At 47.3% G+C, this 18,914-nt stretch overlaps 1 protein-coding gene across 1 annotated transcript in view; it reads right to left on the bottom strand.

Moving 5' to 3' along the window:
• Nucleotides 1-18,914, bottom strand: part of ANKFN1 (ankyrin repeat and fibronectin type III domain containing 1) — a 1,140,330-nt gene that overhangs the window by 286,954 nt on the left and 834,462 nt on the right. Inside the window, exon 13 of the mRNA XM_086928764.1 lies at nucleotides 17,931-18,081. Coding sequence (XP_086784890.1) covers nucleotides 17,931-18,081 — 151 coding nt within the window. The remainder of the gene's footprint in view (nucleotides 1-17,930; nucleotides 18,082-18,914) is intronic.

Here is an 18,914-nt window from a genome sequence, read left to right as displayed (position 1 = left end):
CGGACCATCTTATCTGCGGTGATAGAAATGGAAACACAGAAAAAATGGATTAAACATAATCTATCTAAAGAAGAGTCACGAGCATTAACAAATCTCAAATCGGACACCTCGGTCATTATAAAGCAGGCCGATAAGGGTGGCTCAATTGTCATTTGGGACAAAGCACAATATATCGATGAGGTAAAAAAGACAACTGAACGAAGAAACTTGTTTCCGGAAAATCAATAAAGATCCCACATCTGATCTGAAAAATGAACTACATAAAATAATTGACGAAGGATTTGATCAGGGTTTTCTTGGTAAAAAAGAAACCGAATACCTAAAAATTCAACATCCCAGGATACCTCTGTTCTATGTATTGCCCAAAATACACAAAAACAAAAAAACACCGCCAAGACGCCCAATAGTGTCCGGCTGTGAATCTCTACTGGAACCTATTTCCAAGTTTGTAGACTTTTTCTTGAAGCCGTTTCTACCAGAAGTGAAATCCTACGTACGAGATACGACAGATTTTACCAATAAGCTGACTACAATTTCATTAGATAAGAACTCTCACTGGATGGTGACGATGGACATCACGTCCCTATATACCCAAATCCCCCAGGACTAAGGTATTTATGTTCTGGAGACATTTCTTGAAGAGAGAGAGAGACCACACAAAATACCAACAGGTTTTATCCTTAAACTCGCTGAGTTTGCATTGAAAAAGAATTATTTCAATTTCAACTGAGATTTCTTCTTCCAAGTAGGGGGTGTGGCGATGGGATGCCCATTTGCCCCTGAATTAGCGATACTGTTCATGTCGAAATACGAGGAGACGTTTGTCTATAAAAGTAACCCAAACATACAATGGATAACACATTGGCATCGTTATATTGACAATATTTTTGTTCGTCTGGGTAGAGCCTGAGGAGGAACTTCAAAGATTCCATGACTGGATTAAAAACAGAGTACCTACAATAAAATTCAGTTTGGAACACTCACGGGATAAAATGCCGTTCCTGGATGTAGAAGTATACCCTTCAGAAGGAGGTTTAATAACAACACTTTACAAAAAATCTACCGATCGTAACAAGGCCCTCCATTTTCGAAGTAATCATCCACGCAGTTTAAAAGATAACCTCCCATACAGACAATATTTAAGAATCCGACGTAATTGCAAATGCAATGAAGAATATCTGAGACATGCAGAAAACCTAACAACTAATCTACAGCAACGTGGGTACCCAAAAAAATTGCTGAAAAGATCATTAAAGAGAGCGTGGTGTACACCATGGAAAACCCTCTTGGAAAGAAATACAAAAAAAAAACTGACAGGATGGTTTTTGTATCCACTTTCTGTCCAAATTCCAATGCCTTGAATAAAGTGGTTAAACAAAACTGGCACTTACTAAGAAATTTGGACCAAGCCTTCAAAAGTGAACCACTCTTTGCATTTAAAAAAAACTGCTGTGTGGCCAACCAACTGGTTAGAGCCGCCTTGCGACAAGAATAAAGCCCCAATCTACAGACCATGTTAAGCTTACCACCGATTCAGGGACATCATAGATGTGGAACATGTTCATGCTGTGACTCAACAAAAGAAGGATCCGTATTCACACATAATCAAATAAGCTGGAAACATGAGAGATTCTCAATTTGTAAATCGTGCTACGTGGAGTTTGGGATCCAATGCCCATGTAACCTAGTTTACTTTGGAAAAACAAACCAGGAAATACGGCTACGGATACAATACACATCGAGAATCCGAAATAATGTGGCAACAGCACCCTTAGTGAATCACTGGAAGGAAAAACAAGACAAAGAGACTGATTTAGGGGGTCATTAGGATCGCGGACGGACTTGAGTCCATCCGCGACCCCAGAGGAGGAGAAACCTCTGCATGGGCTGCGGCGTTCCCTCTGTGCAGATTAGGATGTGACCGCCAGGGTGGCGGTCACATCCTCTATTTTTAACATTGCGGCGGGTGGAGCTTCAAGCTGCACCCGCAGCAATGTTAAAAATGCACGCATTGCATTTGTATGTAGAAAGTGGCAGGCACCGCGCGGTGCCTGCTGCTTACTGCATACAAATGCAGGGGGGTACCATAGGTACCCCCCATGTGCACCCCCACACCCCCTTCACCTAGGGGGCCCGCAACGGGCCCCCGCAGTGAAGTTACACATGCTTTTCCACGCCAGAAAAGCCGCCGCGGAAAAGCATGTTTCTGAGCACATCCTAATCTGGCTGACGGTGTCTGAGAGACACCGTCACCATATTAGTGCTTTTCCACCACGGTTGTAAGCCAACCGCGGAGGAAAAGCTGCAAACGGAAACCAGGACCCACCAGCCATCCTAATGTGGCAGTGGGTCTTGGTGGGTCCGCAGAGGATTTTCCGCATCCTCCAGGCCGGCTGTGGCTTCCGCCGGCCCGGAGGATGCGGAAAATCCTCCATCCTAATCAGCCCCTAAGTCTGGACAGTGATCACAAAAGTGGAAAATGATGTAAGGGGTGGAGATCTCGAGGCGAAACTAACAAAAAAGGAAGCAATGTTAATAGTCAAATTAAACACGGCAATATCAGGATTAAACGAGATGTCAGAAATGTTTAAGCTCTAATAGACGGTCTCCACTACATAAGAGCATCTGTAAACACAAATGAACTAAATTAACCCAGCACCGACAGCTACCATCCCTGTGAAAGAAAGCAACATTAACGTCTCTTAACACCCCCCCCCAAAAAGATGTTAAGATCCTTCCTTAACCGGACCTACTCAGAATAACTCCCCGAAAAATATGCCCTGTTTAAGCATGGGCGAATTTTGCGAATCTCGCGTTCGCGAATTTTGCGGATTTGCGAACTCGCAATCCGCAAAATCAATTACCGATGGGGCCGCCGATCAAGAGTTGCGAGGTGCTGCGCTGAATTGTGTTGCTCTGCTCAGTTTAGATGAGGCTGCCAATCAGGAGCTGTGACTTGCTGCAATGCAAGGTCCTACATTGTGTTGCGTTGAGTTTCATCACTCTGTGCAGGTTCTGAGGGAACCCACAGTTGAACCAGGAGGAGTACAACAGCCAAGGGTCCAGGACCTGGAGGGTACCTCTTGGGGCTCAGGACTAGTTCCATCAGAGGCCAGTAGCAGGGCACAGGCCAGTTCAGTTGAGTCTAAGCAGCTTGGCAGAATCAGGGCGGGTCTTTAGAGCTTGTTATGTCCCTGTAGCTCAAAGCAGGAGGCCTGTCACCTAGCCCTTGGAGTCACCCTGGTTTAAGGAGATGGGCCAGTCTCCCTGTGATAACAAGATCCCTGGGGTTTGTGGCATGATCCCCTGTGGCACCACAAAACCCTGCTTGCTGGTTTCGTTATCGGTTGTTGGTGCTGCATTTCCGTGTCAAAGCGGAGTAGGAGGTTCATCTGCGGTGAACAGGGAGAGAGAGGAGGCACTCCGTTGTGAGGAGGTGTGACTGGCGAGAGACAGGGAAAGTTGGAGGACGCCGAAGAGGACATCGGCAGCGGGAGGAACAGAAAGAAAGCATTCCCAGAGATGAAGACGGCAGACAACGACAGAGACAGGACGAGAGAAGGCCGGGAGCAGGGTCGGCCAATGGGAAGGCCTGCCAGATGAGGCAGCAGTGGCTCTGTCATCGAGCCACGGTTTCAAGCAAGTGTTGTGGAGCTCCGTGGGCAGGGTGAGCTGGGGGGGTCTGGTGTCACAGGCACGTCACAGAGTCGTCGGGGTGACGGCGGCGGGGATAACTTCACTCACTCTGGTTTCGCTGATTGAGGGGTAAGATAAAGGAGCTTGCAGTATTGGTAGAGGCAGTGCACTGTTAAAAAAGGAAGGTTAAATCAAGAAAATTCTTTTCTTCTTTTCCACAGACTATGGTCCTGATGAGAACTCAAAATTGATTGAGTTCGAAATGCGTAGACTGTTAAAGCCTGAAATAAGTAAAAGACTTTAAGAAACACAACAAGTTTCTGTTGAATATAAGAAACGTTTATGGCTTTGTTGTGAATATTGGTTTTCCAACCAGAAAATAATTTACATGTTCTCTCGCACTGTCTGTTGTATGTATTTTTGTGTGGTATGAAAGTGGTATGATTGAATGTGGGATGAGATATACTTTGAAATGTATTTAGAATGTTGTTTGTAAATATAAAGATAACTAAAAGTTGTTTTTCTTGTATGTTGTACATAAGGTCTTAAAATATAAAGTTTGTAAAAAATTAAATTTTTTCAAAAAAGGTCAAAATTGAATAATTGACTAAAGCAAAAATAAAAATACGATACTTTTTGATCTAAAAACATTGGTTTGATTTCAGATGTTTTGCAAAAACTAGGGCAATTTACTAGGTAGCAGCACGTGCACTTCTCTTTTGTTTATTTTTGGAAAGACTAAGGCCTTAATTATGATTCTGGCGGTCCGCAAGATTCTCAGGTGCATAGCGGTGGCAGTCCAGCCATTGTACCACCATTGTATCACTGCAGCCACCAGGGATTCTCCATTCACTGATGGTCCCACTGTGGTCTGAAGGCAGCAATTGGCTTGGTGGTACCCTGAGGCATCACCAAGCATATTATAACTTTCCTCACCACCAGCACTGTCATGGAGGTTCTTCCTCTGTGAAATGGCTGGTGGTGAGGAAAGAAAGGGGGGCCTTTAGGGCCCCCACTTGCCTCTGTGCACAGGGGTACATGCAGGGGGCCACATGTTGTGCCCCCTGTATTTATTCACCCCCCAGTTCCTGCATACGAAGAATTGCATGACATGGTGCATTTGTTCTTGTGCAGGAACATGCACTGGCAGACCTGCAGCGGTTCTATTTCAGACAGACAATGAGCCTTCTCAACAGCATGAAAGAGTTGTAATCTGGCAGGCAGCAGCGAGTTTTGGTGGTGGAGGGGATGTGGCAGTGGGAAGCCACCTGCCCTTGCCCCTCTAAATGTTGTAATCGGGGCCTTTGTGTTATTGGTTTACACAACAATATCCTTCAATGGTTTGAATCTTTTCTGATTTTAAACATATACCTTGTGGGGTTCCTCAGTTATCTGCCCTCAATCAATTTAAAATATATTAAAAAATATATATATATATATATGAAAATACTTATATGTCGCCCCACTGACGGACCTGATTGCTTTTTTTAGGTTTCAGTTTTATGCCTAGGTGAAGGACACTCAAAGCCAGCGACGGCTCGTGGAGGGAGTTACGGTGGGGCAGGAGGGTGGGGAGTGGGAGGGGCAGGGTGGAGGTTGCTAAAAACCGGCATATGGATAATTGCAGGTAAGTAAACAATTTAATTAATAAAACGAATTTCGTAGCTCGCACTGCATTGCATTTTGCGATGCAAGGCGCACTACGAAATTCGTTTTATTAATTAAATTGTTTACTTACCTGCAATTATCCATATGCCGGTTTTTAGCAACCTCCACCCTGCCCCTCCCCCTCCCCACCCTCCTGCCCCACCGTAACTCCCTCCACGAGCCGTCGCTGCTCAAAGCGTCACAAGAATGGAGGGCAATCTTAGTAAACTTTAAGACCAATTTAAACGATGTCCGGTGAAGGTGGTCATTGGTTGAATGCCTATTCCCTGTGGTTAATTTCAAATAAAAGTGAGGTGTTAGTGTTTGGTAGTCTAACATAATGGTCCTCTTTATGGTGACTTCAGACAATAGGGTCCTGTCCGAAACCGGCAGCTACTGCGCGCAATTTGGGTGTCCTGTTTGACAATAAACTGTCATTTGAACCCAATATAAGACAGTTAATGACTACTTTCTTCAAGATTATGAAAGAATTAAAAAATAATTATACTTGTATTCCTTAAAACTCTCGTCAGTTGCTAATACAAGCCTTCATTTTTAGTAGGCTTGAAAATTGTAATGTGATGTATGTCAGTCTCCCTGCTTATTTTATACATAAACTGCAGTTAAATCAGAATGAGACTGCCAGACTGATATTTGGTTTTCGGAAATTTTACAGGATATCTACTCAACTTCAATACCTTCATTGTCAAACTGTATCAAAGAGATGCTGATTTAAAGCCCTCCATTTGTGCCACATGACATTCTATCCAGCTTCTCTTACCACCTACTTTTCTTGAACGATCAAAATATACTCCCCCCTTCTAGATTGCTTTATTCCACCTGCACCTATTTATTAACTCACATAAACTCTGGAGGAGAAGATTGGGAGAATGTTCTTTTTCTGTGAGCACACCACAGGCATGGAATAAACTGCTAATTGTGTTATGCTATGAATCTAGTGTGAGAAGTTGGCCCGATATGCAACGTTCGCGATTCTAGCGACCGCTATGTATCGTTCCAACGACCCTTATGGTGTTTGGTTGTAAGTCAACCTATAGACCAGCTATCCTAGTAGCGTGGATACGAGCAGTCTAAGGCTAAAGACTCGAGAGGGCGCGTTAAGCCAGCTGTTTACCACACATGTACCCCTTGAACACCCAGTGAAAGGACACCACACAAGTGTTATGAAAATAAACAGTATATTTATTAAGAATCACAACAGCCCTGTACTCTTTATGAGGACAGGGTACTAAGCACAAACCAAATCTCTTTAGCAAATACTTCAAGTGCACAGTTTAAAACAAGTGTCCGGGGACACGGAAAGGTTAAGGCAGGTCGGAAGCGAGGGACTCGGGACCCTAGAGTAAGGAGGCTATGCAGGCACCGAAGTGCCGAGTTACCTAGCCACGAGGGCTGCGGCTGCAAGTCTTACAGGCGTCGGGGTCTTCGCTGACGAGCCAGGAGCCGGAAGAAAAGGAGTTGCTGGCCGGCGACCAGTGATGAATAGTTCGTAGAGATCCAAGCCTGGATCGGAGATGGATGAAACCTGAAAGCAGAGGGGACCAAGTTCGTACTACTAGCCAGTAGTCAGAGGGTACCAGGAAGGCACCGGTTGGCCGTCACCTCGACCAGGTGAGTGGGCGACGCTAGGCTCTGCAGTCTCACGGACCAGGAGGCGTTGTCGGCGACCACGGTGGAGGTGCGAGCTGTCCCACGACGGATGTCGCTGTCGGCGTCTTGAGTGGACCAGGAGGGTCCGGGGTGCTTCTCGAAAAGATGGAAGCAAGGGCCAGTCTGGAGCAACCAGACCGGCAGTGTTGAGTTTCGGATGTCGTCACAGAAGGACACAAGCCAGCGGCTAGTGACCGGACAACGTGCTGAGCAGCGAGCAGAAGGGCCCCACGCAGATCGTGGAGATGCTGGGAGACTGCACTTCGGTGCTGGAGCGGCTCAGGGTCGGGGCTTCTCGGACCCCAGAGCACTCACCAGAGAGTTACCTCGATGGTTGTGCTGGTTTTTAAGAGCGTGCAGGTTCTGATGATGGCCGGTCCCTCGAGGTCTCGTCGCACCCACAGATCACAGCTGAGCTGATGACGTGGGTAGAGGTCAGAGGTGCCAGGGAAGCCGGTTCTCGTCGAGCTGGGCCGTCGGATTCCTTGAGGAAGGACTTACAGCAAACCGCAGAGTTCTTAGATGGTGCCCGCTGATGCAGGGTGACTACTCCTTAGCCACAAGGGAGAAATCTTGAGAAGAGTCTTGAAGTCCTTTCGTAGAAAGTATTCTTGATTCAAAGATGATCTAATTTGGAAGGGTCCCCGCTCCGGCCTTTATCCTAAAGAAAGGGGTGGGTACATGACTAGGTCCTGCCCTAAGGGTGGGACCAGGAAGGGGGGTAGTTACACCCCTCTCCCCTGCCGGACTTTCCCCAGGCCAGGGCTGTCGCCCCTGGAACTGGTTCTAACCGGCAGATGCGTAGTGAGCACCGGGGTGCCACTCCGCAGTCACCTTCTCGCAAAAGCCCTACCTACCCAGAATACACAAACCCTGTCTGGGACGGTGCGAACACCGCCCTTGACAGGAAACCCTTTGTCCAAGTGCTCCTCGCTGGAAGGACTCCCAGCAGCAGGAGGTCAGACTCGTGTCTGTGGTGGCAGCATCCATTTTGTGGAGCTGAGGCTTTAGTTAACTTTAACCGGGGTTCACAGTTACGTACATGTCGTGTCCCTCTAGAAGGGCGGAATGCTAACCTCGTCGCCAGAGTTGGTGAGAGGGCAGCATCCCGATTCGTATGACACCTTACTCGACATGTCTTGATAACGCGACACCGAAGTTACCGATATGGTACGCGTTATCATGGAACAGCCATTGGGTCTTGATTCCGCAAGCTGCAACCGGGCTCGGCTCGGGCCAGAGCTTAGTTCACACGAGCCCATGCACTCTGCCTTCAGGATTGTCAAGGCCTGCCATAGGAGTGACTGATAGGAACTCGGGTGTCCATTGGAGGGTTAGATATAGGGCTACTATATCTAAAGCAAAGGGTGATTACACGACTTCGCCCCAGCTGTCATGCAGCCAGTTGTGTCAAATTTAGGAGGCCAGCCAGGGGTGGCATAATACACGCTGCAGCCCCTGGCGGCCCTGGGTACACCTATGCCCTGAGTTACAGGGTCTGATAAGGTGGCCCAGTACCAATTGGTAAATGCACCTAGGGTATATCTCGTAATTTAGAAAGAGAACAGCCAGGCTGTGGGTCTGATTGACAGGCCCGCAGCCAGAGAAAGTCGTAAACCAGTGAAACAAAAGCAAAAAATCTGGGTGATCATAGGATTGCAGACCCTACTCTCCTACATGACCCCCCCCCCCCAAACGTCGGAACAACTAGCTAACCTTGACCAGGTGAGTCTTCTTGTTCTAAGTGGAAATATCTGGAGAGCCCATCGGCATTGCCATGATCAGTACCAGGTCTATGTTCCACTGTGAAGTCCATCCCCTGTAGGGAAATGGACCACCTAAGCAGTTTGGGGTTTTCACCCTTCATCTGATTTAGCCACAAGAGGGGCTTATGGTCGGTCTGAATCTTGAAGTGAGTGCCAAACAAGTATGGCCTCAGCTTCTTCAGGGCCCAAACCACAGCAACGGCCTCCCTCTCAATAGCTGACCAATTCTTCTCTCTAGGGGTCAGCCGTCTGCTTATAAAAGCAATGGGCTGGTCTTGACCATCAAAATTCAGTTGAGAAAGAACAGCTCCCACACCCAACTCAGAAGCATCTGTTTGGACAATGAATGGTTTGGAGTAGTCCGGACTCTTGAGGATAGGCGCCGTGCACATGGCCTGCTTTAGGTCATCGAATGCTTTTTGACAGCTCGCTGTCCACTGAACCTTTTTTGGCATTTTCTTACTTGTCAGTTCATTTAATGGTGTCACAATGGAACCATAGTTCCTGACAAACTTCCTGTAGTAACCAGTCAGGCCCAAGAAAGCTCGAACCTGAGTCTGGGTGGTTGGAGGAGCCCAGTCCCTGATTGACTGTATCTTGCTCTCCAGTGGCTGAACCTGACCTCCACCTACAAGGTGGCCCAGGTATACAACCTGTGTCTGCCCTATCTGGCACTTGGTGGCCTTGATAGTGAGACCTGCTGCTTGCAGTGCCTCTAACGTCTTCCGCAGGTGGACCAGGTGATCCTCCCAGGTGGAGCTAAAGACAGCAATATCGTCAAGATACGCCGCACAGAAGTCATCCAGCCCAGTAAGGACGTGATTCACCAACCGTTGGAAGGTGGCAGGTGCATTTTTCAGACCAAAGGGCATCACCACGAACTGATAATGCCCACCAGGGGTTGAAAACGCGGTTTTAGGCTTGGCGTCCTCAGCTAACCTGATTTGCCAATACCCAGCTGTCAGGTCAAACGTACTTAAGTAGTTGGCCGAAGCCAATCTATCGATAAGCTCGTCTGCCCTTGGTATTGGGTGGGCGTCAGTCTTAGTGACTGCATTGAGACCCCTGTAGTCTACGCAAAACCTCATCTCTCTCTTACCACCCTGGGTGTGAGGTTTCGGCACTAGAACTACGGGACTAGCCCAAGGGCTATCCGAGGGTTCAATGACTCCCAGCTCCAACATTTTCTGCACTTCACTTTTGATGCAGTCTCTAACGTGATCAGGCTGCCTGTAGATTTTACTCTTTACGGGCAAGCTGTCACCAGTGTCGACCTCATGGGTGCACCAATCGGTCTGACTGGGTGTCAGAGAAAACAGATGTCGGAACGACTGAAGAACCTGTTTACAGTCGCTCTGTTGATGTTCGGAGAGGCTGCCACAAAAGACAACACCATCTACCGAGCCATCGTCAGGATTCTGAGAGAGCAGGTCGGGGAGAGGGTCACTCTCCTCTTCCTGTCCCTCATCTAGGGCCATGAGCAAACTCATGTCCTTCCTGTCGACATATGCTTTTAGCCTGTTGACATGAAGCACCCTGTGGGGGCTCCGGGGAGTTCCCAGGTCGACCAGGTAGGTGACCTCTCCCTTTTTCTCCAGGATGGTGTGGGGCCCGGACCATTTGTCCTTGAGTGCTGCTGGGGCCACTGGCTCCAACACCCACACCTTCTGTCCGGGCTGGTAAACAGTCAAGACAGCCTTTTGGTCATGCCAAGCTTTTTGGAGTTCTTGGCTGGCCTTAAGGTTTTCGGATGCCTTCTCCATGTATTCAGCCATCCGCGAGCGGAGGCCGAGCACATAGTCCACTATGTTGGTTGCAGGCTTTTTGAGAGGTCTCTCCCATCCTTCCTTCACCAAACACAGGGGTCCTCTTACAGGATGCCCGTACAAAAGTTCAAAAGGGCTGTAGCCAACCCCCTTCTGTGGGACTTCTCTGTAGGCGAACAAGAGGCAGGGGATCAGGACGTCCCATCTACGCCGAAGCTTTTCCGGTAGTCCATGAATCATCCCTTTTAGGGTCCTGTTGAATCTCTCAACAAGCCCATTGCATTGTGGATGATAGGGTGTAGTGAACTTGTAGTTGACACCACATTCCTTCCACATAGCAGTTAAGTAGCTCGACATAAAGTTTGCACCTCTGTCGGAGACGACCTCCTTAGGGAAGCCCACTCTGGAGAATACTCCAACTAGGGCTCTTGCCACAACAGGTGCTGTAGTGGTCCTAAGGGGAATAGCTTCAGGATACCTGGTGGCATGATCCACTACCACCAGTATAAACTTGTGCCCTGATGCTGTCGGTGGTTCCATGGGACCGACGATGTCGATCCACACCCGTTCAAAGGGCACCCCCACCACAGGCATTGGTATAAGGGGGGCCTTTGTCGTGCCACCTGACTTACCACTGGCTTGGCAAGTGACACAGGAGCGGCAAAACTCCTTGGTATCTTCGTTCATGTGCGGCCAGTGAAAGTGCGAGACAAGCCTGTCCCACGTTTTCGTCTGGCCTAAGTGACCTGCTAAGGGAATCTCGTGGGCCAAGGTAAGTAGGAAACCACGCTGAGACAAGGGGACGACCAGCCTCCTGGTCATGCCAGGCTTGGGGTCTCTTGACTCAGTGTACAGGAGTCCATCTTCCCAGTATACCTTGTGGGTACCTGTGGCGTTCCCAGCAGCCTCAGCAGCAGCCTGCTGTCTGAGGGGTTCAAGAGAAGGGCAGTCTAACTGGTCCTTCCCCAGATCTTCCCTTGAGGGTCCCCCTGAGCCCAAGAATTCAACTTGATCAAGTTCGAACTCTCTCGGCTCAGTTTCCCTCAATTCCTGTAGGTCAGCCTCCTCTGAGACTTGATCCTCGACCTGGGGCAAGGGGGAAGGCGCAGCCTTAACCCTACTGCTCCTTTTCTTGGGAGGTGTCTGGTCCGTTGTTCCAGGATCCAGCACCTGTTCAGTGGGGCATTTCCTGACCTGTGACCTAGTCACAGCGAACACATGTGCTGGCAAACCTAACATTTCCATGTGAGTCCGGTGCTCCACTTCTGACCATTGTGACGACTCCAAATCATTGCCCAACAAACAATCCACTGGGAGGTCTGGACTAACTACAACCTTCTTTTGGCCAGTTACCCCTCCCCAGGAGAAAGCTACAATTGCCATACTGTGATTGGTAGTGACATTGCTTGCATTGGTCACCAGGAATTCTGTACCTGGCATGATCTGTCCAGGGTCCACAAAGTTAGGCGTCACCATGGTGACGCTGGCACAAGTGTCCCTATAGGCCTGAGCCATCTTTCCATTTATGAAAGGCGTCTGTCTGTATTTGCCCAAAGTATTGGGGCTTACGTCAGGGGACACGTCCACGTCCCCTGTACTGACAAGGACAGCCTGAGTGAGTGTGCCAACTAAGTTGTCACGCCCCTCAGAACCCAGGGTTAACCCTACTAAACCCTTGGGAGGCGCACTACCACTGCTGACTGTACTAGGGGGCACAGGTGCCTTAGGGGCTGCAGTGGCAGGAGTCTGCCCTCCTCCTTTCTTGGTGCACTCACTAAACCAGTGAGATTTACTTTTACAGTACTGGCACCATCGTTTGGATTGGCCTTCTTTCTTCTTTTGGGGAGCCTGACCCCCACCCTCTTTGGGTTGTTGGGGACCTGTCGAAGACTTCTGGTCATTTTGTTCCCCCTTAGAATCTTTACCCTTCTGGTCTGCTTTCTTCTGACCACCTTGATTCTGGCCCTGGTTCTGTTTAACTCTCGTACGAACCCATTTGTCTGCCTTCTGCCCCAATTCTTGGGGAGAGGTCAGATCCGAGTCGACAAGATGCTGATGCAACAACTGGTTCTGACAATTGTTTAAAATTTGTTCTCTCATCATCAAATTGTACAATCCTTTGTAATCAGTAACCTTACTGCCCAGCAACCAGCCCTCAAAAGCCTTAGTGGCACAATCGACAAAATCAGACCAGTCTTGAGTCTGCGTTTTCTGGGTATCCCTGAACAGCACCCTGTACTGCTCAGTGGTTAGGCCGAACCCTTCAACGAGTGTATTCTTCAAGACTTGGTAATTGTTAGCGTCCTCTACCCTTGTGGTGAGAAGCTTGTCTCTTCCTTTACCTTCAAAGGAGAGCCACAAGATAGCTGCCCACTGACTCTGGGGAACACCTTGCACAGTGCAGGCCCTCTCCAAAGCAGTAATCCATTTGTGGATGTCGTCCCCTTGTTTAAAGGGGGGCACTATCTTCCCAAGGTGTTTCGTATCGAAACTCTTTTCCCTATTACTAGGTACATTGCTGCCACCAGTGGGGACTGCCCCACTTAACTGTTGCTCTCTAGCAAAAGCAAGCTTTTCTTTGGCCAGGGCAAGTTCTTCCCTTTCGATCCTCAGATTAGCTGCCCTTTCCTTAGCTTCGTACACTCTCCTCTGAGGGGACGTCATCCCTCTTTGAGAAGAGTTGCGAGAGCCATTGGTTCGAACGGATCTGTTAGAGCCTCTTGATAGAGACCTAACTCGTCCATTCCCAATGTTAAGCGTACCTGACAGTAGCGCCGGGGGTCCCCCAGTACCACTATCATGTCTGCTTAAGTTGGACCGTGTCAGTCTGACGACTTCTACCTGTCCCTTATCTGCCTCGTCCCCAGAGAGATCCTCATCCTCATCCTCCTCGCCATCTTCGTTCTCAGTTGCGAGGTGAATGAGGTCAGGATCGTCCCGGGTTCCCTCGAGGGGAGGCATGCCTCCTTCTGGATTAGAAGGGCTAAGAAGCTTCTCAGCCCTTCTGGCATCATAAGTCTCTAGGAGACCAATCAGAAAGGAGGTGGTGGGGTTAGCCCCTTGCTTAATCTTTCTAGAGGTACATACTTGTCGTAACTCATGGAAGTTAAGCGCAGTATATCTTGACGGGATGACCTGTGGAGGGTCAACTGACACAAGGGGAGACTCAGAGTTTCCTCCTTTGTCCGACATACTGTTTCTAGTGTGGTGTAAGTGATGCACCTACCTACACTTTGTGTTTACCTACTTTTCCCTTGCTAAGAGCTGTAGCCAAGGTGTGCTAAGCCTTGAGGAGCTACAACAGCTGGTTCAGTAGAACTCAGAGTATTCTAAGCTTTAGTTATATGTACTAACAGTACTTGTGTGATCTTTCAACAAGATATTCTTAGGATACGTGTGGTAAAACAACAGCAAGCTCAAATCCCAACCGCTGCTCACCAATGTGAGAAGTTGGCCCGATATGCAACGTTCGCTATTCTAGCGACCGCTATGTATCGTTCCAACGACCCTTATGGTGTTTGGTTGTAAGTCAACCTATAGACCAGCTATCCTAGTAGCGTGGATACGAGCAGTCTAAGGCTAAAGACTCGAGAGGGCGCGTTAAGCCAGCTGTTTACCACACATGTACCCCTTGAACACCCAGTGAAAGGACACCACACAAGTGTTATGAAAATAAACAGTATATTTATTAAGAATCACAACAGCCCTGTACTCTTTATGAGGACAGGGTACTAAGCACAAACCAAATCTCTTTAGCAAATACTTCAAGTGCACAGTTTAAAACAAGTGTCCGGGGACACGGAAAGGTTAAGGCAGGTCGGAAGCGAGGGACTCGGGACCCTAGAGTAAGGAGGCTATGCAGGCACCGAAGTGCCGAGTTACCTAGCCACGAGGGCTGCGGCTGCAAGTCTTACAGGCGTCGGGGTCTTCGCTGACGAGCCAGGAGCCGGAAGAAAAGGAGTTGCTGGCCGGCGACCAGTGATGAATAGTTCGTAGAGATCCAAGCCTGGATCGGAGATGGATGAAACCTGAAAGCAGAGGGGACCAAGTTCGTACTACTAGCCAGTAGTCAGAGGGTACCAGGAAGGCACCGGTTGGCCGTCACCTCGACCAGGTGAGTGGGCGACGCTAGGCTCTGCAGTCTCACGGACCAGGAGGCGTTGTCGGCGACCACGGTGGAGGTGCGAGCTGTCCCACGACGGATGTCGCTGTCGGCGTCTTGAGTGGACCAGGAGGGTCCGGGGTGCTTCTCGAAAAGATGGAAGCAAGGGCCAGTCTGGAGCAACCAGACCGGCAGTGTTGAGTTTCGGATGTCGTCACAGAAGGACACAAGCCAGCGGCTAGTGACCGGACAACGTGCTGAGCAGCGAGCAGAAGGGCCCCACGCAGATCGTGGAGATGCTGGGAGACTGCACTTCGGTGCTGGAGCGGCTCAGGGTCGGGGCTTCTCGGACCCCAGAGCACTCACCAGAGAGTTATCTCGATGGTCGTGCTGGTTTTTAAGAGCGTGCAGGTTCTGATGATGGCCGGTCCCTCGAGGTCTCGTCGCACCCACAGATCACAGCTGAGCTGATGACGTGGGTAGAGGTCAGAGGTGCCAGGGAAGCCGGTTCTCGTCGAGCTGGGCCGTCGGATTCCTTGAGGAAGGACTTACAGCAAACCGCAGAGTTCTTAGATGGTGCCCGCTGATGCAGGGTGACTACTCCTTAGCCACAAGGGAGAAATCTTGAGAAGAGTCTTGAAGTCCTTTCGTAGAAAGTATTCTTGATTCAAAGATGATCTAATTTGGAAGGGTCCCCGCTCCGGCCTTTATCCTAAAGAAAGGGGTGGGTACATGACTAGGTCCTGCCCTAAGGGTGGGACCAGGAAGGGGGGTAGTTACACCCCTCTCCCCTGCCGGACTTTCCCCAGGCCAGGGCTGTCGCCCCTGGAACTGGTTCTAATAGGCAGATGCGTAGTGAGCACCGGGGTGCCACTCCGCAGTCACCTTCTCGCAAAAGCCCTACCTACCCAGAATACACAAACCCTGTCTGGGACGGTGCGAACACCGCCCTTGACAGGAAACCCTTTGTCCAAGTGCTCCTCGCTGGAAGGACTCCCAGCAGCAGGAGGTCAGACTCGTGTCTGTGGTGGCAGCATCCATTTTGTGGAGCTGAGGCTTTAGTTAACTTTAACCGGGGTTCACAGTTACGTACATGTCGTGTCCCTCTAGAAGGGCGGAATGCTAACCTCGTCGCCAGAGTTGGTGAGAGGGCAGCATCCCGATTCGTATGACACCTTACTCGACATGTCTTGATAACGCGACACCGAAGTTACCGATATGGTACGCGTTATCATGGAACAGCCATTGGGTCTTGATTCCGCAAGCTGCAACCGGGCTCGGCTCGGGCCAGAGCTTAGTTCACACGAGCCCATGCACTCTGCCTTCAGGATTGTCAAGGCCTGCCATAGGAGTGACTGATAGGAACTCGGGTGTCCATTGGAGGGTTAGATATAGGGCTACTATATCTAAAGCAAAGGGTGATTACACGACTTCGCCCCAGCTGTCATGCAGCCAGTTGTGTCAAATTTAGGAGGCCAGCCAGGGGTGGCATAATACACGCTGCAGCCCCTGGCGGCCCTGGGTACACCTATGCCCTGAGTTACAGGGTCTGATAAGGTGGCCCAGTACCAATTGGTAAATGCACCTAGGGTATATCTCGTAATTTAGAAAGAGAACAGCCAGGCTGTGGGTCTGATTGGCAGGCCCGCAGCCAGAGAAAGTCGTAAACCAGTGAAACAAAAGCAAAAAATCTGGGTGATCATAGGATTGCAGACCCTACTCTCCTACATCTAGTATCTTAACATTTTGTAGGTTTCTAAAAATATATCTTTTGACTCAATACTATAATCGGACACTTACGAAGCCCCGATTCATCCTCAGAATACTTTGCATTTGGCTGGCAATATTAGATGCCTTAGTTTAGCATGAGACACGTTCAGGAAATTGTGCACTTTACAAATTCATAAATAAATTATGGAAGAGAGCAAGGTAATTGGCTTAATCATGCAAAGCCAATAGTCTGGTTTGGATTGTGCAATGGCACATATACTAATCTGCAAAATAAAAATATATTCTTTATTTACAATGTCACAAATTAATGTAAAAGAGATTGCTTGTGAAATATGTGGATAGATCATTTTAGTATGTGTTTGTATCCCCATTTCTTATTGTTCTGTTACTTGGTATGTACGTTTGGCATGTAAACGTATATTGACACATACATTTTAAATATTCCAATATCTTTTCAATACATATATGAACTATTTATTATTTGTATTTGCTGTTACAGAAAAAATATTTTTATGTTATCTATATGCAGCTTTTTAAAACTTAGGGGGTTATTTGCAAAATGTTTGTGCATCATTCTGTGGCACGAGCAACAGAAGGTATTAAGTTGATTTACTTCACCATTATAAAACCTGTAAACAAAGTGCAATTCTTAGTGGATAATTCTGTTTATTTTTATGTGGATACAAATTAGCAAATGCAAGAATACATAGCAAAGTGGCACAAACAACTGGAATGTTATCAAGTGGTGTATTACCAAACTATTTCTATTCACATAATATTTTGGGACCATAGACATTTCTTTTAGCCTTGTGTGAGAAGCATCTTGCAGGTTGTCCATATTGGAAGCAGCATATAGCATTTCTAAAACACATAACAGTGGTGTTGGCAGAATGTATCCATGTTGCCACCATTGGTTATATATAAAATAGTTTATTCCAAAACAGGGGGGGAATTTGGTTTGATGTTTCAGCAGTAGAGTCTCAATGGAATATGTATTTACTCAATTATCACATTTGCTATTTTTGCTATATTGATGTAGCCTTTAATGAATGCAAATATCTTAATTAATTCATTGCTTACAGTCGAAAGACATTACAACAGCATGTGGCAAGTGCATATCATTTCATACATATTTTCTGAAAAATACGCTTAAAATAAATGTAGGTGGCAAAATGTAATTCAAGTACAATTAACCAACATGTAATTTTGCTCCAAGACTTGAACAGAAAACGTCTTAATGAAAAAGGTTTGAACAGAAAATGTAGCACGCAAAATATTATCACTCCAAACATATCCCTGGATATCTAGAGTGACCCAAGATAGACCCTCTTGTTGAATCTTGAAAAGAGATAACTCTAAGTGCATTTTGCATAATTTTCCGATTTTTTTCTGTAATCCGGGTAGAAATATTATGCAATTTAACAATCCCTTAGTGGAAACGTGGCAGTGGCTTGATTATTTGCTAGTCACACTAAAATAGAATATTATCAAAAACAAGCCTTCTAACTCTTGTTATGTTACAATGAGAAATAATTAATCAATAAACCTCATGTTTACTTCTAAGCACTGGTGCCACTGATTTTCAGCTACAAGAGGAAGAACTGCCTGTACCTGGCGTAGAGGTAGGTTGAGCTGCTTCAGAAGAGCTTTCACTGCCACCTGTAGTTCAAAGAGCAACAATTGTGGCGCACCCTCTGGTGTCTGATCCAGGCTTCCTACGGATTCCCAGTTGGACATTCTCTGGATCCATGCCCACTCATCTCTGTAAATTAAAGTTCAAACAAAAACTATAATTAATAACAAGAAATGCGGTTTAAAATATATTTTTAAATTAGGTGACTTATGACATTTAAAAACTCTAAGATTAATCTATACTGGAGTGTACTAACATGGCCGAAAGAGATAAATGATTATAAAAACATATTATTTACAAAAATACTTTATATTCTGGTAATAGCATTTAGCATCATTTTCACTTCATTCTGCCATTAAACTGGGCACTTTCTTTTACAATAAAAGAAAGAATAACAAAAGGAATACCTTGCAAGTCAAATAAGGAAACTTAATAATTGAAATCACTATATAATGATTGCAAGTAAGATATTCTAAAAATACTGCAGGAAAAAACACCACTTGAAATCTGTAAGCAGTTTTTTATTTTGCACTTCACACACAGAAATGGCATCGCCCACTCTTTCATCTACACACATTAATCACATTAAACATGTTGTCTACACATTTGGGAGCAGATTTGGAATCTCCCCCAACCACTGCTTTGTTTGAGCCAGCAGTTTCAAGTGGGGCCCATCAAAACTGTTTTTGGAGACCGAGGGCCTTATTTATGAAGGTCTTGCGCGACTTTTACGTGACTTTTAAAATGGGAAAAAGACACGCACCGGTGGCGCAAGGCCTTCATAAATAAGGCCCCGAGAGTTATTTGTCATCAACAGCCTTTGACTCAGAACAAGAAACAGACAGGCAACAAGTGGGGACAGGCCCTACTCCAAGATTTTGGATCTGTGAGGGCCATGAAGAAGCATTGCTGGGCCAAGAATTTGAGGAAGAGTAAAAGCTGATCTTGCCTTTCCACGACAC

Source organism: Lissotriton vulgaris, chromosome 7 (genome assembly GCF_964263255.1).
Source record: "Lissotriton vulgaris chromosome 7, aLisVul1.2, whole genome shotgun sequence".
NCBI classification, from domain to species: Eukaryota; Metazoa; Chordata; class Amphibia; order Caudata; family Salamandridae; genus Lissotriton; species Lissotriton vulgaris.
This window is presented reverse-complemented; position numbering and strand designations above follow the sequence as displayed.